Below are 19,354 nucleotides of genomic sequence, written 5' to 3'. Positions count from 1 at the left end.
TTATTCATTTGCTATGTATGCAATTAAAATGTATGCAATTTAAAACAACCAAAATAATCCATTCAGATTTTATTCACTCCAACCTGAAACAATCCAGTCATATAAACTATAAAACATGTAATACATGACAGCACTGATGAACAAAAAGAAACGGCAAAAGTACTGTGCTCTATGCTCTCAACTTGGGGGTGTGGAAGTGGAGTTGATGTAGGACTCTAGAAGAAACATGGTTTCATCGACCTGGTTTTCTGCTGAATCCAACCTGCAAGGGACAAGAACATAAGCAAAATCAACAAATCAAAGAGGTTATTCAACAAAGTCACCTGGAAACAAAAGGTTAATGCAGTTTGTTCTTGTGCTCCTACTTGTTGATGTGAAGCCGTAACGCCTCCAGCTGTTGCTTTTCAGGAGCAGTGATCATCTCTTCCACCTCCGTCAGCTGTTCAGGCTCCGCCCCGCTGGCCTGAAGAGACGCCAGAATGGCTTCGATTCGCTGGGACTTCTCCAGCAAACGCCTGTCAGTCAAGTAGAAAAAAGCGATGAACCATATACTGTAATGTGTGACATAGTGTTTGAGCGAGACAACTTATACATTTGGTCAATTGAAGTGATGTGGCTTTTAAAGGCAGGGGAGAGACAGAAAAAAAACATGGGGTTACACTGTTATGATAAACTCACTTGCTGTCTTTGGTCTCAAACAGGCGTCTCTCTATGAGGTTGGCAACTGTCTGCACAGAGAAAAAATTCCCAGAGACAAGGCATTACTGAAGGCCCCCTAAAAAAGCATGCTATTATGAACACTCTGAAAGTTACAGTATGCTCATTGTTTTACCTTGTAGCAGTTCTGAAGAAGCATTCTTGCAGTGGGGAGTTGGTTGACGGTGTAAAGATAGAAGGTACGAGAGGGAGCGTAGTCGGGGGTCTTGGGAATTTCCTGAAGATTAAAAATATATTGGGGCTGGTCAGAGAGAATTAGTAGGTAGATTAAAGATTGAGAGCTAGAGCTGCTCCATCAAATCTGATGATTTAAATCATGTAAGTGTCCAACTAAAACTGTCAATTGCCAAATGGTCCCTTTTGTTGAATTCCCCCTACGTCAGGAAGAATCATAATTTAAGATTAGGCTACAGTGCTTTACAGTACTACTAGTTTTAAAAAAATCTTATTAACTTATTGCACATTCACAGAGTGTGCCAAATAATTCTCAAAGTAGGTTTTTGGATCAGGTTGCTGCTACTTTTTCCCCTGGCAGTCACTCTGGCATACACTAAGAAGATAATTGGCTTCAACAGTAATGGAACTTACTTTGTATAAGTCAATTCATCACAGTGATCAGATATAGCTTATTATTTATACTGACATCTAGTTATGGAAACTCTTCTCAATGTGTTTAAGTGTTTGTGAGAATAAAGGAAAAAAGTATTTTCATCAATCAAAAACCTATAGTGTGCTTTGGAAACCACTCACAATTCATCAGCCTTACTCATATTGCCCTGTTAAACAAGATTAGAGTTTAAAGTTCTGCATTGAGTAATAGTAAAGAAGCCTATAATATAAAAATTATAGTCAATAAGAACACATAAATGCAAAGAGAGATGTTATGTACCTGTAGCTGAACCAGGTTCTGTGAAAGCAGCGTGTAGAGCATGTCTTTGGCCTCTTTGGCTGGAACCATGGCAAAATCCTCCACCTGCTTCTGCTCCAGATGACGTTTCCTTAGCAACAAACGGAAGATGCGTGCGGATCGGGAGCCAAATCTGAAGACAGATTAACATGAATCACTTAATAATGAGCCGCTGGTGATAGGAAAATCGCATGTATACACAATTAAATAAGACGCACGCACACTTACCTCTCCTGCACTACGGACTCAAGTGTGGCCCGAGCCAGATTGGCCAGTGCTCGGTGCAGATCTGAGAGGTGAGTTAAGAAAAGCATCCATGCCTGGCGTTTCTTGAATTAAATTGCACATGCTCAGGACCGTTCTAAATAATTTTAAAAAGGATACTGACAACATACATGCCTCCTCCACTTTCACCAGCTTTCCCCACAAACTCCATCTAGGAAATGAAAAACACATGTAGATCTAGGAAAAAAAACCTTCACTCTTAAAATGAAATGATGTGACATGTGTCTTGCGGAGATCATACCGGGTCATCGACCAGCAGCGTGAGGTACTGATCTAAGATTGGTCTGGCGATATTGTAACTATTTGGGAGGGACCGGAATATCTCGTTGGCTGAGAGGGGTTTGGTGCAGGTAGCTGTGGGCGAGGTCGTCACCTCACTCATCCTCAGCATGGTCCTCACTATCTCACTGCTGGTCTGAGTTATCAAGAAAATAAAAAGGGATTAAGAAGGGTAATCATCTCTTACAACCAATAATAATAAAAATTTGGTAATTTGCTGTGCCAAAATCTCTTCTTGTCTGTTTTCTAAAACAAACGTAAAGATTTTGGCACAACAGTACTTTATCTTACTAGCTCAACCTAAATTCTACTTATTGAAGGAAAACAAGCCACACTTTTAAAATAACCCTTATAGGAAACATTTGAATTTCTGGGATATGCATTTATTAGCTTTCTTGTCAAAGTTGATTAGAAGATCAATACCACTCCTGTATAGCTAATATAAAACTACAGCCATTTAGCTTAGCATTAATACTGGAAACGGGGAAAACAGCTTATCTGGCTCTATCCAGAGATAACACAATTCACTTACTAGCACCTCTAAAACGCCCATATTAACACGTCATAGCTTGTTTGTTTAATATGTATAAAAGTTAAAAATTAGTTTGAACAGAGTTTGTGTATTTTCTGCCAGGTCAATTGACCTTTTGGAATCCTGTCATTAACATGCCAGGGCTCGGCAAAGAGTGGACGAGATAGAACATGAATCTGTGACTTATAAATGTGCTGGTGGGCAGATTATGTTATTATGGCACAGACCCAGGCTAACCATTTAATTGTTTTTCTAGTCAATTATACAATAAAACAGAAAGACAGAGTGTTTTCAATCATATCTAACGTTTGAAGACAATCAAATAAACGTATTTCCTCAAATTACTATTCCTTAAAGCTATATTGCGTAACTTTTTCATATAAATGAATGTTGATGTTACATTCAAGCCATTGCCAAATGAGTTGAAACAAAGTTGATTAAGCCCATCAGCTCCACAAAACTTTCGCTGTATTGCTCTGTATGGTGTTGACAAACTGGTGTCTCTCCCCCCCCCCCCCCCCGGACAAATCCCAAAAAGCGCCCTAGGACATTTCTTCAGTTGTGGATTTTACTGCTTAGAAAAAAGCTTAACGTACAGCAGAAGGTTTAAAATCAATTATCACTGAAGTTATTCATGTAGATGCACAGAAAATGGTTGTTGTAATTATTCAGAATTCCTCATGGGGGCAAAATAAGTTACACACTTTGGCTTTAAATAACCTGTGTAAACCTGACCTGGTCCAGTTTGTTAGCTACAGCACTGATGATGGCCTGGTCTCTGAAGTGGAGATGGAACCTCTCAAAATTCACCTGCCAGTAAATCCCCTCATCACCATGTTTCTGAGCAGAAGAGACGGGAGACAGACGCAGAGATAGAGAGACGGAAGATCACACAAAAGATAAGCAGTACATTTTATGTAGGGTACAGGGAAATTAAGAGGTAATTGGGAATTTTGAATGGTCAGCAAATGTGTAAAAAGTATAACTAACTACTCACATCCGAGTCCATTTTAGCCCTCTTTGCATTTCTTTGCTCTTCTCCATCCTCACTGGAAAGTTGGCGTTTGCCTCGCCCGATGAGTGTCAGGTGAGGCACCCTGTAACAGTCGGGGAAGCTCTCTGCGGTGGGCGGAGCGGTTTTAACAGGGGCAGCAGGAGTACCAGGGATTGCAGGGGTAGCTGGAGTAGCACTCGCTGTTGTTCCTGCTGCCACCATTGGAGGGCAGCGCTGAAGAAAATGGGTCTCCACCAGTTTGGCGAAGGCATTAGACACTTCACTGTATTCCATACTGCGACCCTCTAGAACAGCGGCCAAAAAAACAAAGAGAAAAATTTGCTGTTGTAGTTTGAATTTTGGAAAATGTTTGCTTGTCCTGCCTGGTTTCCACTAAGGCTCCCTCTCCCCCTTCTACCAATTTAGGAATTTCCAAATCAAGGCTACTAACAACAAGATACTGACCCTCCATGTTCTGCGTTAGACGGTCGGCCACGGTCTTCACCGTGCTGCTCATGGTCATATCCCCTCTCTGTAGTAACTCCTCTATGATTAGTTCTCCAGTGTCACCGTACAGGGTTTTGGCAGTGTATATGTAGCGTGGGTATCGCAGGATTCTCAGAATTTGTTCGCAGCTGGTCCGATACTCTGTGGGGCTACCAGGTCCTTTACGGCCTGCGCTGAACAAACAGGCCCCATGCTGCATGAGCACACATATGGACTTCTTTACCTAAAGGGAGACAGAAAAGGGGAGGGAAGAGGCATTTGTATATTTTACTAATGTGTGAGCATCTATCCTGCTATCACTTATTCCTCTTATTAGCCCATCTAACAGCAGTGTTTATAGTGTAATAAAAAAAATCTGTACAGCAGAATCTGACATTCATCTTCATTGCACTTCTGCAATGAAACATTGCTGCAATTACAGCTGCAGCTATATATGTCAATGTAATCAGGGTTCTGGAGCAGAAATCTACGGACCTGTCATGTAAAGGGATACCAGTTTTTGCATTTTAACAGTTGAATGACTGTACTAAGTGTTGTAATAATCATTGTTGTATAAATGCCCTGCATATTACGGCAACAAAAGCTTGACCGTCCACCAATGTAACACAAACAAAGGTTAGACTTTCAGTATATACTGTGTATGGTGTAATCATGTTTCCATGTTGTTGTGAAGTAAAAGCAGTGAGTGTAGGAGTTGTACCAGGTCTAGGGACATGCCGGTCTCGTTAACAATGGTTCTTAAATTCTGCACTCCCCCTCTGAGTAAGTGTGTTCCCACTTTCGCCACCACCTCTCCAAAGTGCTCCCGCAGTAGGAGGCCACACAGACGCACTTCCTGGGCAGTCATCTGCACAGACAAACACACAGGATCACAGATGAAGAGAGGTTAAGATAGTTTTCCCAAAAACCTACATTTAGCACCCTTATCAAAACAACAATCAATTAACACCTTCTGTGTGCTTTAAACGTACAGTAAACACTGTAGGATTAGCTTGACCAACCTTGAAGAAATAAGACAGTTTTACAGGGGAATACATGTATTTTACATTAGTGTGAAATGCATTAAGTATGCTTCTATTGCACAGAACATTTGCATTTTCTTTTGATAGTTGCTACCATAAAATGAGGGAATATCTTTTGGAGCCATAGGTTTTTAAAACCCAGTGCAGAGGTGTTACTAATAATAATAATAATTGATTGCTGTGTGGTGTATTCAAGTGTCCCAGTGAGCCGTAGTGATCTTGCATGAGTTGAAACAATATCAGGACCCTGAAACTAAAGCTGCTAAAGATGGAAATTGTCATTAATGCAGTATATTATAATAGCAACACACAGACTTATAATAATGTTATTTAGAATACCTGTGCCTTACTGGAAGGTAGAGTTTCATAAAACACCCACAACCTAAGGAACTTGAATGGAACTGTCCATTGTAAGATGCTAGATGTAGGTTGAAGTTATCAACATTACAGATTTTAATTAAGCCTATTGATTACTATTTACATGTTCTTTATTTAGAGTATGCATGAAGAGCATTTCCAAAATGCTGATTGATACTGTACAGAAACATCTACTTAACAACGTGTTTGGCTAATTGTCAGAGCTTGTCATATACACTGACATAGACACCAAACACACACACAGTGACCAATTTCAAAAGTATACTATATAGTTTGAGGAGTTCATAAAAATAAAGACAGTAAGTAACTGTGACAAGTCTACAAGTGCTCGTCAAATAAACGTAGCGTGCTGCGTTTTCACCTGAACATTAAATCTCTACGTCTACTACTTCACTATTTTTCATCCACAAACCTCTCCGACGGACAATTTTATTGACAGACTCGATCCTTGCTTTGGTGCATCCCACACAAAGTTGACGACCAAAACTATAGACTGTTAGGACCAAACCGTAGATAGTATATGAAAAAAAAACACATGCGGCTTCTTGTTGTCAACACATAAACACTTCCGGCGTTTGGGCTTTGCCCGTCGGTGTCGCGGTGCATGCCGGGCTGCAGTCTTCAGTCAGTGGAGGACCGACGTCAGTGTTTGTGCGGGTCTGGGGAAGATGGCGGAGGCTGCGGCTGTTCCACCGCATCGGTTTTTCTGTCACTGCTGTAAGGGAGAAGTGAACCCCAAACTCCCGGTAAGGCCGAGGCTTTTCTTTCCTAATCCGTCGTACTCTCTTGTATAAAATGTGCCGCTGACATGTCAGCATTTGTCCACATTACCGTTTGTTTCGCCACAGCTAAACACTTAGCTCGCCTGTTAGCAGTTAGCGGCGTTTGTTGTTTTTAACTCGCTAAATAAACTCGCGATACCCGCAAATGTCTCCTGGGTAAATTAGGCATCAAAAGAAAACCTCGACAGTTTTATAGGCTTGCATGTTAAATCCAGTTTTGTTAAACCACTGTGTTTGTACGTCTCGCTTTGACGCTTTGCCCCAAACAACAAACAGCTGAGAGAAGGGGTCTCTGTTATTATCTAGCTATTTAATTGTATGTAGTGTAAACACTTGCCTCGTCGAATGGTATGGGGAAATGTTCGTTTTCAGTTTTTGCTTCTGATAAAAACACTCCTTGTCAGGACGAGTCGGGGAATTTTCGGGATCCTAAACATTTCGTTTTTAGTTTCAGTTTCAAAGTCAAAGGGTAGAGTACGCGGACCTGTCCCACATCACGCCAGACCTTTACTGACCTCAGTCTGTAATACAACATATTTTATACATCATAGACAGCTGTAAGGGTTCCCTGTTTACACCCAGTTAGCCAGTTTATTAGGGAACACCTAGTAAAACGTAATCCAGTCCAACATCACAGCCCAGTAGTTAATCCCAGGTCCATAAAGGTTATAATGGCTTTGTTGAAACTGCTTTGTAAAGTTGTTAATTCAACGTATTGGTAATTTTGGAAGCTGTTTGTAGAGCATGTGATTTATATTGCCTTGAAATGACCAGAGCTGAAATAATAAGTTGATTGACAGATAATTAATCGTAGCTACTAATTTTGATAAACAACTAACTGTGTAAATTAAATTTTTCTTGTTTCAGCATCTGAAATATGAAGTATTCCTTGTTGTCCATACTTTTAAATGATAGTAAATCAAACCAAAACATGGTTAACCTAAAATGAAAGTAAGCATTGTTGCAATAATGGTAAGAGGTTTTATATTTAGTCGTTTTTTTGATATATCAGGTGGACAAAGTATTTATTGTCGATGTGACAAGCAGTCGTTGTGTCAGTAAGTCAGTCTACTTGATGATTATCGCCAGCTGAATCCCTATTTTTATTGTATGGTTGAGGGTAATTCCAGCCTGACCTGTCACTCACTCTAAATTGGCCTGCTTGTCTGTCTCAGACACAGTCAATCCTGTGGTATGTCTTCTTCACTGATTCCAACTGATTGAAACACCCGCACTCATCATCGTACATGCATATCCCAATCTCCCAGTCATGTGTCATTTATACCACAGACATGATAACCTTTTTATAAGGAAACGGAACACAACTCACTTAAAAAGTTTTTTCTTACTGCAGGTTTTTTCTACCAATTCTTACTATGACCCTGGTGTGGTATTATTGACATGTTAGTTAGAACATGCTATTCATTGTATTGTAATATTCAAGGAACTCCAAATTTGATATAAGTAAATAAAAAGAGGATCTTTTTGTGACTAACCTTGTTCATTAAATGTTAGAAAATAATCAGTTCTGATCTGTCATTGGCCCAATCTGTATTCCCAACTGCAATCCTCTGTCCATGGTTGAGAAACCCTTGCTTTCCCTGTGGGGACAACATATGAGCCAGCTATATTAAACTGGCAATAGTGTCTTCCTCATTCTGCTATACTGATTTCTAAAACACTGCACACAATAGGTGTGGTCGGCAGACCAGCTATACCTCCTGGGCTACATTCATACAGCACTGGCCGACACATCTAAATGATATCATCCTTGCAAAGACAAATTCTTGCTTTTGTGACCAAGCCAGTCAGCTTCATTTCTGTAATGTTTTTGTGATTCCCTTCAAGTGCTATGTGATGGAATATAAAATAATACTGTTGCGATTATAATACAACAGTACATATAGTATGATTACTCATGTTGTTCAATGCAATTAACATATTTTTTTATGCTTTACATTAGACAAAAATTTTTTAAATGTGTATTATTTTTGGATACATATTACAATTCGAAGATATCACCACTACTAAATTAGAGCTGAAAGAATTGGTCCATCAGCTTATCAACGATGGCCAGCAAATGAAACTGCGGAAACATTATTGATCCTTTTTTAACAGGATACCAAACTTTTTTTTCTTCCTGCTTTTCCTTTGTTGTTAGAAATATTAATGACCATTTGTCCAAACATGTGTGACTCTTTCCAGGAGTACATCTGTCCAAGATGTGATTCTGGGTTCATAGAAGAAGTAACAGAAGACTCCAGGTAAGAGACACTTCCGTTGTTCTATCATCTACCTCCTGTCTCCACACAACATGAGCCGGTATCAGTGTTAACCTGGAACAAACATGTTTTTTCTCCACAAGTTGCACTGTAGCGTGAAGGCTCACTATGCAGTTTTGTCCCAGGCTTTCACTGAACCTGAACACGTGTATAACTCTTCAGTGACTGTTGCTGATAATGTGGCTTTTGTCCCCTTGTGCGCTGTTTCCCTCAGTCTCCTAGAGGGTGGCGGTAACGGGATAGATGATACAGCCACACAGTTTGCAGAGGTATGAGCTGCTCTGAGAGACTTGGGGAAGAATAGAGTGGGGGGCAAGCATTTGATGTGTTTTGATTAACTTGTGTTGTCTTCTCTCTCTCTGTCTGTCTTCCCCGTGTCCTATTTTAATTTGCTTCTTTCCTGTCGTCATAACCTTCATTTTCTTTGTCGGTAAAATCCCTTTTCCAACATGGCTGTAGCTATGGCACCTGTTGTTACTGGAGCGGCCGTGGACCACAGACCCAGACACACCCGACTCAGAACCTCGGCTCCCTGGAGGACGCTTGGGGAGTCTCAGCGACCTAGGTGGCTTGGGAGGGGGACCAATCGGGGGCTCAGTCCCTGCAGGCCTAGGGGGACCTATGGGGGGTCTATTAGGAGCCGGGGACCACTGGGGACCGGGGCGCCCCCCTCGGCTGCACAGCCAGAGGAGATACCGCTCCAGAGGCAGCAGTAGGCCGGACCGCTCGCCCGCTGTGGAAGGGTGAGTGATGACCAATGAAGCCTTCCACGTATTCTGTCTCCCTTTTACTAGCCTCTCTCCTCCGCTTTACATACTACCACTTATAGTAATGACTGTGCTATTTATGCTGTTCCTATTTTTTGGCGATGGCATAAAGTGTTTTTTTTTTTTTATCTCTGTGTCGCAGGATTGTACAACAGTTTCTTGCCGGCCTGTTTGCCAACTCTGGAGTCCCTGGCTCACCTCCCCTCTCATGGTAAGATGACAGTACAGTTAGTGTCATATAGGGCTGCACAAAATATTGAAAATGTATTGTTATTGAGATATCAACATTTTAGGTATATGTATAGCAACGACTGCCTGAACTGTAATTATTCTATGTGCTATGCATTCACGCTCTGCATATCAGAGGCCAATCAGATTAAAACTACCAGAACATGTTGAACTGGTGCCCACCAAGGAAGCAAACTATAAGGTGTGAACACTGCCTTACTGTCTGGGGCCTATGTTGGCGGTGAACTCAAAGAAAAAAGTCTTAACACAATATCTTGCAGCCCTAGCGTTCCAGTGCAAGTGCTATATCTTATCAACTTGTGTCTGTGTCTCTCTCAGGACGGGGATGCTGCACTCTAACCCAGGGGATTACGCCTGGGGACAGGGCGGTTTAGACGCTGTGATAACACAGGTAAACCAACATCAACTTCCCTCCAACTTCATAACACTGTCACCTTTTTAATGTCTCTGCAGCTCTGACTATGGGTTTGTCTATGTATGTGTAGTTACTAGGTCAGTTGGAGAACACCGGACCTCCTCCAGCAGAGAAAGAGAAGATCTCTTCTCTCCCAACTGTCAATATTTCTCAGGAACAAGCAGGTCAGTAAGCCTTCCTTTCACATTTGTCTCACACTTAATCTCACTTTGTAATGTTTTCTCCTTTCAGGTCCCTAAAGTAAAAAATGCAATATTGCTCATAGGGCATGGCTTGCGTTGTCACTCTGATCCTGTGTATAGTGTGTTTAGACTACTGTATATGCTAAGTACACACCGTGTAAGGGACCAGCTGTTTATGGATTCTAATTATGCAACTTGTGTGTAAAAGCATGTTCTTAGTAACTATGCTTATAGTGATTTACGTCAAGTTGCACCATTCAAACATGTCCTACAGATATGGGCCTGTGGTGTAGTGGTTAGAGCGTCCCCATAAGAGGCTCCGTCCTCATCGAAGCAGGCGCGTTTTGAATCCGACCTGTGGTCGATTCTCTACATTTCTTCCTCTTTTTGACACATTTAAACTCTGTCTCTCCAAATCTGTCAAATAAAGCGAAAAACGGCAAAAAAAATATATATAAAAAAATTGATAAAATGCCAATAATCGGCCTATCTTTAGTTCTTATATAATAGGACTCATATAGTTATATCACATCCTTAATAATGTGCCAGTACATGTACATGCTTATATGTTAAGAGGTATTCAAGCACTTGGATACAGCCTGGAAAGACACTTTTGTTTATATGTTGTAGCTTCTGCTGCTTGCCAAGAGAAGCCACTAAAACTGTGTCTGTGTGGGACGAAAGGACCATTAGCCTTGAGAGTATCAACAGTTTGTTCCATAAATTACTTTAAGATGACGTATTTTCCCACTTGCTTCCTCCGAGTGCTCTTTTGGATCCGTTCTTCTTGACTTCCTCTTCTGTGTGTGCGGTCTCAGCTGTAACTGTGTGGTTAGTTATGCAGCCCAGCTTTTGGAGGGTTGCTGATCTTGTGGATGAATTATAATACATATAGATTTTTCATTCCCTTATTTTTGTTGTTTCAATATTTTGCATGATTAATAAAAATCATGCTTGGTACAGTAAAAATAGTTTTTCTAGCATGCTGAGGATCTCTTGTGCATAATGGTTTAGGTACCAATGATCCAATGCATGTCCCCGACAAGTGTAGCATGTATTTAACAAATTCTGATAAACACTAGTAAACACAATGACGTTGATAGCGACTGAATAGTAATAACACATTTCTATCCGCCCTCCTATAGACTGCTGTATGGAATGTCCGGTGTGCAAAGAGGACTTCGCAGTGGGAGAGCCAGTCAGACAGCTACCCTGTAACCACTTCTTTCATTCAGACTGTATAGTACCATGGCTGGAAATGGTGAGTCACAACAAATAAAGGTCAGATAAATTCATGAAATAGATTCTTAATGTTAAACTGTATATGAGATACCCTTACAGCACTCATGTCGGTATTAAGACTTTGGCTTCTTTGGTAAGCAACATAGAAACATCAGGGCAATTTTAAAGGATAAGGCTGGGGATAATCTACATTTTAGTTCTGGTCAAAACCGACATTAAATTATTCCAACATTTGTGACACTTGAAGACATAAACTCATTTGAAATATGTAATGTAGTCTGTGGTAAGCAGGGAAATTACGGTAGTTTACCCATTGTGAATTCCAACAGTCATTTAACATTATAACGTATAGCTGCTCGAATAGACCGATGGTGGCATTCAAAATTTGAAGACCGGCCTGAGCATCATTTAAAACAAGGAGTCCACTTCAATGTTATCTATATTCTGTTTTCTGTTGTCCAAACAGCATGACACATGTCCAGTGTGTAGGAAGAGTTTGAATGGAGAGGACAGCAGCAGCCAGCCCCCATCAGAGTCCCCCTCCCTGTCCATGGACCCCCGCACACAAGAGAGATGGTCCTTCTGAGACACCCATCCCCGTCTCATCCCTCAGTTCTTCTCTCCCCCACCAATCCCAACAAAACGCCCAGAAGACACACTGCTTCTCACTTTCCTTCTGTTGCAGTCATAATCATCTCATTCTGACATTTTTTTTTGTATTTTTGTTTTCTATTTTTAATGCCTTTCACCTCAACCATGTATGCAGATACCCGTACAGTCTTAACAGTCACTTGAGGTCTGCTAGGTCTCTTTCTTTTCTTTTTTTTTGCCTAATGACCAACCAGCCTAGATTGATGATGATCAAGCCCGTTTTCACCTACTCATGCAACCTCCTTTTTTCCATCTTCCTTGAAATGAACTGCTGCAATACACTATTGTGAGGAAACGCCAGACTTTATATCACACACCATGCCCTCTTTGATCATCGGAGAAAGAATTAGCTAATTCCTGCAACTGAGCCCTGTACGGCATATTGGAATACTGCAGGGGTTACGTTCACTCTTGGTTTATACAAGGACTGGACCTGAAGATATGGACACCTTGAGCCCTGCAATAAATGTTCTGTTTGGAAAGGGTATAATGATAAATTTTTGTTGAGGTTGTGTCACGAAGATGTTGAAGAGTGAATTTGTGACACAGGTAGTTGCCATTGTTTGGCCACAAATGAAAGCTGTGACATCGAATGAAAGCAAAGGGATTCCTTTCCACCTTTCAGGAAAATAAATTTACTTCATACCAGTAAGGGAATGAAATTCAAAAACACTTATCTAATGCTAGATGTATACATACTCCTCCTGGTGTATATATTATTAACAGATGGCATCCCTCTTGTCATTTTATGTCTCTTGTTTCACATTTTTATCACTTCTTGTTCTGTTGTAAATACTTTTAGACCAACAATTTGTTTGCAAAGAAAAAAACATTGAGAATGGAGACACAAATGTGAAATACTTGTTATCAAACTGTATATTATATATATGAAAAAATGTCTATGATGTATTAATAAATTGACAAAAAAAACTGTCAGTTTAAATGTCATTGTTCACAACCTCCAATGTAAAACAGGTGTCATTTTATATCCTCTGAAACCATATAAATACTTAAAACATTAGATTTGACATTGAATATCTTGAAAAAATGTTTGCTTTATTTAAAAAGATTAAATAAACAGCAGTCATTACAAATTCTGTACATTACTTATACAATTTCTTGAGATGCAAAATGGTGAGAACACTTTAAGCATATTATTAGCAGCGAATCAAGGCACCAGTTAATGCTTCATTACAGTTTGTTCTGGTAAATTGATACATTCATTATCTTCAGGCAACATTCCTGATCAGATCCGATGCATAAAAATAAGCAATTTAGGACTTTGAATAAGAATCAAATCAGTCAGGGTTATTCTTGTTTCCCCGAGGTTAAAAACAATCCCAACTGCTTGGTGATGAGAAGATTCTGATGTGAAAAGCTTTGTGGCATATTGAGATGCGCATGTAAGTAGTTGTAATGAGGTTCAACTTTTTTTTTGTGCACTTTTATTAAATCATTGTGAGTTCCAAGCAAGTGTGAGCAATGAATGGGCCGGAGCAGTGGAGGTGATGTAGCCCACGGTGGGATCCCACACTTCGAACTTGATCACTGACGATGACCTACAAAACACAAACACACCAGTTCAGAAAACAAGTCATTCCCTGTCATTTGCACAAAAAAAAAGAAAAGGAAAAAACCTGTTGAGAATGATGAGCACTGCAGATCCATCTGGTCTGATGAAGGCAGAGTATTCCAGGTTGGTTTCCTGACTGGCAGATACACCCACCCTCTGAGACCCCTCCAACAGGAACTTACTGTAAGAAGGTGATTTTTTTATTGACTTCATTAGTATATTATAGTAATAATGTCCTGGATAAATGCCATTCAGTGTGAACGGAGATCATGCGACACTCAGTTTGTTTACCTGAAGTGGGCCATGCTATAGAACGATGGCTGCTTGTAGAATACATCTTGCTGTGCGTCCACTATAACAGGGCTGTCTACAAAGTTTTTAACCCAGTTTGGTCCGCCGGTCTGGTCCAGCGCAAGGTTCCAGTCTGTCCAACCCTCCACATAATGATTCAAGTCCTGCCGTTGAGAAAAACATATCCACAGTTAGGCATCTTTAGTCTGTGCTTTGCAACTTTGTAGTAAGATGTGTTGCTTTCCAATATACAAGAAGCCTTTGGACTGGTGGCTGTCTGTTTTATTTAAACGTCATAATACATTAACATAAACAGATGACTCACAAGATGTCTCAAGTATTGAACGCACCCATGCAAAATGGATTGAACGGAGGGAGTCCAATTTCCTTTGAGAGACAATGTAAACAGAAGAAACAAAACACCAGTACCAGCATGCTTTGAATGACCTGCAGGCAGTTCCTGAAGAGTTTGTGCAGCCGAGTGCAACCTGTAAACGGGCAACTGCAGCATCGAGGGAGATAATTCAACCTTAAGCAGCCGCTTACATTCTGCCACAGCTCACATCTGTTACAGTGGATGTGACTGAACAGGCTTTTTTTTCTCCACAAAAACAAACTGAAAAAAATACATGACAATTTAGGGCTAACCGTCAATTAGCAATCCAACATCCAGCAGAGATAAAAATCAAATTGAACAAAAAAAATTATTTTATTATTATTATTATTAAGGTATTATATAAAATTATGTTATTTTATATAATACCTTAAAAGAAAATGTGTGTCCATGGTATAGGGCAGTCAAAAGTATTCTCAATTTTTTTTTTTTAAGGTGCTATATGGAATAATTTAAAAAAAAATTAGCCTAAATAAAAAATGTTAATACATTTGGTTTAACTTAATACCTTTGGTGTGACTAAACAGGCTTTACTCTCATGCAGAACTCTTGGGGATCTTACCTGTATGATGTCATGAGCGTACTGTTCGGCCCTGTCCCAGCTACCCAGCTTCACCCCTCTGTCTAGTGAGTTCCAGCCGGAGCACGCCTCTGTGGCAAACAGGTAATACTCTGGGTAGAGATGATGTGTGACTCCCAGGCTGATCTCAGCTGGCACCAGACCGTCCATGTACCAGTGAACTGCCACGCCATGAATGTACCTTCCAGCATGAATATCACTTAAGACCTAAAGGGTCAAGGGCGAAAAAAAAAGAACTAAGTTATAAGTGAGTTTGTTTCCATATAAAATGCTCGCTAAAGGAGACACCAATGTCGTTTTGTTATGGTTATCTACAGGAAGTGTAAAGTCTTCAAAACATTTAATATAGTTTACTCATAGACAATCATGTTTGATATTAAACTATGAAATATAAGTGTTATCGGTGCGACAGTGGGATTGTCCTACCGGAAGCTGTTAAATCATCACTATCTGACCAACAGCAAACACAGTCTGTCAATTTAAAAAAAAAGTTTAAATAATTAAACATTTTAATTAGTTAAGCCATCCATCCATTTCATGCCGCTCATCTGGGTCCAGGTCACATTGTTATAATTGATTATATCATTATGAATTATTGCTTTATGCAGCTAGGAAGTACTGAAAAAAACTAAACTAACACACAAAACAAATGCCTTCCTTCAGGTTTATTCATCTCTAAAATATTGGTAGTTTTAAACCCTTTCCTCCTGGGAACAATTTGGAGCCAAGAGAATGTGAGACTAAAAAAAGAAAAAAGCCTTTATTCTGCAGCTGCCTGGCCACAGAGTTAATGGTAGCTACCACTTACACTTACTGTAGCCTTCCCCAAGCATCTAAACCCTTTTCAGTCTAACTTATGTTGTCTTTATTGTATTGATTTGAACTTGTTTTATATATTATAATCTTAAGTTATCATGTTCATATTTAAATATTGATTTAGCTATTTTCTTTTCTTCGTACAGATTTATTTTGAAATACCAGATTGAAGCTATAACAAAAAGGTATAACAAAGTTTACCTCGACCTTTTCCCCATCCTTGGACTCACCACTTTAGCCCAGTAAGGCAGCAGCAGGCGGTTGTCATCCAGGATGAGGATGTGTGTTTGTGGCTGTGACGAAGCGTGCAGGGCAGGGCCAAGGTCCAGAGCCACCCAGTCCCTCTGCTCCTCAGGAGTGAAGCCCAGAGCCTGGAAACTGTGGTGAAACAAAGATACTTTCTCAGTCTGCTGGGAAATGTATTAGCTATGATGACCAGGGTTAACACTATGTAATAGATTTGTGAGGGAGACCTGTAGTTTGTCATCTGTCCTGCAGAGGGCTCATTCCCTGTCGTCAATGCCCAGAAAGTCAAGTTGTATTTAGCATACTCCTCAAGGAACCTGAGACGAAAAAATAAAAAAAAGCAAACGCCGGAATAAGTTTCCCTTGAGGAAAAAGCATTTTTAGCATGTAATGTCTCATTCAGGTGAAGCTCCACACGTCACCTGATATAGTACTGAGCCCAGGTTTTATGCTCTTTGCCCCCAGGTTGGCCCTTCAGGGAACCCTTTCCTATGAGTGCACCGTTGGTTTTCATCCAGGCGGGGGCGCTCCAGGCACTGGCCAGCAGAGACAGGGGGTGAGGAGACAAGGCCTGAGCACGCTGCAGGAGAGGGATCTGAGAAGAAGAGTAGGAGGAGGATTAGAGGGAGGCCGAGATAAACATAAGTCTGTCCCTGCGTTCCAATACCCATACTTTCTGCTATTAAGTATGGTAGAAAAAAAGATTAAGGATGTCCCAATTCCTCTGGTTAGATTTAGTAGGTTTAAAAATACCCAAACGTCTACTACATCCGGATGATATTTTTAGTGCTGAAAACAGCATGCGATTTGGGCGATTCTGACCCACAATCCAGGGCGCACCGGAAGTGGCGTCACATGGACAAGCCTCCATATGGAAACGACCGGGGATGCGACGGATAAAAAAGCAAGAGGCAAGATAAAGGCGCAATTTTATGATTAAATTAGTAAAAGTATGTCCCAATTGTATGCCTACTTCAAGCGAACTAGATTATTTTCATGGTCAGATGTAGTCGCTAGAATAGAAAAAATAAAGAGTATGATCTGGAACGCAGGGCCTGTGAGCCTAGAAGGAAGAAGAAGAAGACTAGAGAGACCTTCATGTTGATGTCCTCAGGAGCCAGTGTGAAATTGACAAGATTGTAGTCTCCAGGTGTGTCAGCGTACGTGTACTGACGGGTGGAGAAGTCACAGCTGGCCATGGGCACACGCACAACGCTGTAGCCGATACCTGCAAGAGACGCAGCATCAGTGAGCAACAAAAGCTTGCCTGATAATCCAAAGTTATCATTAAGCAACTTTAAAGAAAATATGTTGATCATGTACGTTGGAACCCTCTACATTCAAATCCCTCAAACCCATGGGTTAAAACCTTTGAGCATCATTAGAAAGAGGATATGATGGTGAGTCTGTGATTGTATCTGGGTTTAAATCTGTAGGTGGGGACTGGGGAGATCACCAACTAACCTGCACAAGGAGACACTTCTAACATGATGTAAAGCATTAACCATGATTTATGCCATGGTAAATGTTTCACTGTGATGAAATGGTGGGTTAGTAGCTTAGTGAAAAACACTGGTTGCCATGTGTTTTCTGCATGACGAATAAGCAAACAAGGATGAAAAATGTACCATCTTGTTATTCCTGGGATTTGTGGTCACATTATTCTCCTCTGATGTATTATCCGCACAACTGCACGGAAAGTAGGACAACTTCTTTTGATGGTGGCAACTGGTGGCTACTTGTAGTGTATACCTTCAGGGGCAAAATACTGTCGTAGCAGCTGGTCCTGTGCCGCAGCAGACAAGGAGAGGATGTTTATGGCTGCTGCGTCGGTCATGGCTCCACCGAACCCCCTGATCTTCTGGTACTTCTGGTAGGGAACAATGGTCAACCTGAGAGAGCCTGAAAGAGGCACAGGAAGAAATTCTCTGAACTTGCTCCTACACCAGACACCTCTGTAAACAATATAGTAAAAAAAGATGAAGTCCTCATTACTCACCTACTACGGTGCTGTTTACCTGGACTTGACCCCGGCCTGCATGCAGTCTGCTGCCTGCCATGCTGCTCAGGTAGGAGGAGAACTGGCCCAGTGGAGGCAAGGTGACCGACCCAACACTGTCACAGTAAGTCGAGTTACACACACACACCACAGAGTCGTGTCCAAAGTTTCTGGCAACACATGTATTGCTTCCTAGGAGGGTGGAGAAGTCATTAACACAAGATTCCGTCTGACATTTGCATCTAAAAACTTACTTTTTTGAGGTTTGTCGTGTTACCTGTAGGGAGGGTCACACCTGATGTGAGGAAACCGTGGATCCAAAGTAACAATGCTGGCAACAATAACGCCATTTTATCTAGGATTAAAGCATATCCCAATCAGGCCACAGATTTGCTTAGTTCCACTTTGAGAAGGCACGTTTTAATCCAGTGTCAGGCAGCACTTTAAACGAAAAAAGGTTACCAACAACGACCCCACTCCTTTCATTTAGCTGACACACACATTGTATTGTCATGTCATTCAAAGCACATCAAAGAAGTTCGTCTCACCTCAGAGGATCCACACAAAAACTGTTACATGTCCTGAACATGGACCTATTAGGTCCTGAAGGTTCATTCATATACAAACGACCGTCACCTTAACTTCTTCCAATCTGCTTTAAGAGCTACTTTTGATTTGGCGATCGACTCAAACAGTGCCAGTCATGTGACTTATTTTGAACTATCACGTGAACAACCCGAAACAACTATGCAGTACTCTGACCCACAGCCATATGGCGCTGTACCACAAACAAGGATACAAAATAAAGGAATGACCTCATGTTTGCTCATAGGCCTGTTTCAGGTAGCAGGGTTTACAAACGCTGAGTTTAATCCTGCGTTCTGAGTTGGTCAACTCAGAGATGAGCAACTCTGGGTTATCGGTTTCAGAAAAGTGGATCAGCGTTGGGTCAATCCACGAGCATGTTCACTCTGGGTTGAGCGCGTGCATAAAAGCCATCGTCAATCGATCGGTGATATCATGATTCACCATGGAAACAGGAGAAACAATGCTTGATCCTGCCACTTATCCACTTTTTAAAAAAAAAGTATTTGACACAAATAAACAGTGGGTCTATTCATAAAACATGCTTTCCAGAGTTTTTAAATAGGACTGGGTTTTTTATATGTTACGCTTAAATACTAGTGTAAAGTGTAAACTACTTGCAATGAAAATATTGCATGTTAAAATAAATTCAAAAAATCCTTGCAGTGGACTGACCTCA

The 19,354-nt window shown here is 40.8% G+C and overlaps 3 protein-coding genes across 3 annotated transcripts; 1 reads left to right on the top strand and 2 right to left on the bottom strand.

Moving 5' to 3' along the window:
• Window positions 1-56: 56 nt before the first annotated feature.
• On the bottom strand, window positions 57-6,181 carry polr3c (polymerase (RNA) III (DNA directed) polypeptide C). Its single transcript, XM_080040093.1, has 13 exons — window positions 6,034-6,181; window positions 4,922-5,068; window positions 4,180-4,444; window positions 3,718-4,019; window positions 3,456-3,560; window positions 2,151-2,324; window positions 2,009-2,060; window positions 1,853-1,913; window positions 1,607-1,757; window positions 833-934; window positions 679-728; window positions 366-515; window positions 57-262 (listed from the first exon to the last, which is right to left on the bottom strand). Exons 2-13 carry the CDS (start codon window positions 5,066-5,068, stop codon window positions 178-180), a joined length of 1,644 nt encoding a protein of 547 aa, XP_079896219.1. The 5' UTR covers window positions 6,034-6,181; the 3' UTR covers window positions 57-177.
• A 60-nt stretch (window positions 6,182-6,241) lies between these two features.
• On the top strand, window positions 6,242-12,196 carry rnf115a (ring finger protein 115a). The gene is made up of 9 exons (XM_080040347.1): window positions 6,242-6,367; window positions 8,609-8,667; window positions 8,900-8,954; window positions 9,145-9,428; window positions 9,595-9,663; window positions 10,020-10,092; window positions 10,187-10,280; window positions 11,444-11,559; window positions 12,007-12,196. The coding sequence occupies exons 1-9, from the start codon at window positions 6,290-6,292 to the stop codon at window positions 12,124-12,126; spliced, it is 948 nt and encodes a 315-aa protein (XP_079896473.1). The 5' UTR covers window positions 6,242-6,289; the 3' UTR covers window positions 12,127-12,196.
• A 152-nt stretch (window positions 12,197-12,348) lies between these two features.
• On the bottom strand, window positions 12,349-18,781 carry gba1 (glucosylceramidase beta 1). The gene is made up of 12 exons (XM_080040346.1): window positions 18,639-18,781; window positions 18,368-18,445; window positions 18,091-18,282; window positions 17,844-17,993; window positions 17,186-17,319; window positions 16,514-16,686; window positions 16,319-16,408; window positions 16,076-16,223; window positions 15,012-15,236; window positions 14,056-14,219; window positions 13,829-13,945; window positions 12,349-13,750 (listed from the first exon to the last, which is right to left on the bottom strand). The coding sequence occupies exons 2-12, from the start codon at window positions 18,438-18,440 to the stop codon at window positions 13,645-13,647; spliced, it is 1,572 nt and encodes a 523-aa protein (XP_079896472.1). The 5' UTR covers window positions 18,441-18,445; window positions 18,639-18,781; the 3' UTR covers window positions 12,349-13,644.
• Between the last annotated feature and the right edge of the window lie 573 nt (window positions 18,782-19,354).

The sequence above is a fragment of the Ammodytes marinus genome (assembly GCF_949987685.1).
Source record: "Ammodytes marinus genome assembly, chromosome: 13".
In the NCBI taxonomy this organism is placed as follows: Eukaryota; Metazoa; Chordata; class Actinopteri; order Uranoscopiformes; family Ammodytidae; genus Ammodytes; species Ammodytes marinus.
The sequence above is the reverse complement of the archived record's forward strand: the minus strand, read 5'-3'. Positions and strand labels throughout refer to the sequence as shown.

Excerpts from the sequence above, each read along its gene's own strand:
- gba1 (XM_080040346.1), bottom strand. The coding sequence starts at position 18,440 with ATGGCGTTATTGTTGCCAGCATTGTTACTTTGGATCCACGGTTTCCTC. Across the intron at positions 17,994-18,090 it reads GGTAAACAGCACCGTAGTAG|GCTCTCTCAGGTTGACCATT; the intron begins GTGAGTAATGAG and ends TGCCTCTTTCAG. Across the intron at positions 17,320-17,843 it reads ACAGTATTTTGCCCCTGAAG|GTATCGGCTACAGCGTTGTG; the intron begins GTATACACTACA and ends CGTCTCTTGCAG.
- polr3c (XM_080040093.1), bottom strand. The coding sequence starts at position 5,068 with ATGACTGCCCAGGAAGTGCGTCTGTGTGGCCTCCTACTGCGGGAGCAC. Across the intron at positions 2,325-3,455 it reads TAGCTAACAAACTGGACCAG|ACCAGCAGTGAGATAGTGAG; the intron begins GTCAGGTTTACA and ends TTGATAACTCAG. Across the intron at positions 1,914-2,008 it reads AGGAGGCATGTATGTTGTCA|ATCTGCACCGAGCACTGGCC; the intron begins GTATCCTTTTTA and ends CTCACCTCTCAG.
- rnf115a (XM_080040347.1), top strand. The coding sequence starts at position 6,290 with ATGGCGGAGGCTGCGGCTGTTCCACCGCATCGGTTTTTCTGTCACTGC. Across the intron at positions 6,368-8,608 it reads AAGTGAACCCCAAACTCCCG|GAGTACATCTGTCCAAGATG; the intron begins GTAAGGCCGAGG and ends GACTCTTTCCAG. Across the intron at positions 8,955-9,144 it reads CAGCCACACAGTTTGCAGAG|CTATGGCACCTGTTGTTACT; the intron begins GTATGAGCTGCT and ends ACATGGCTGTAG.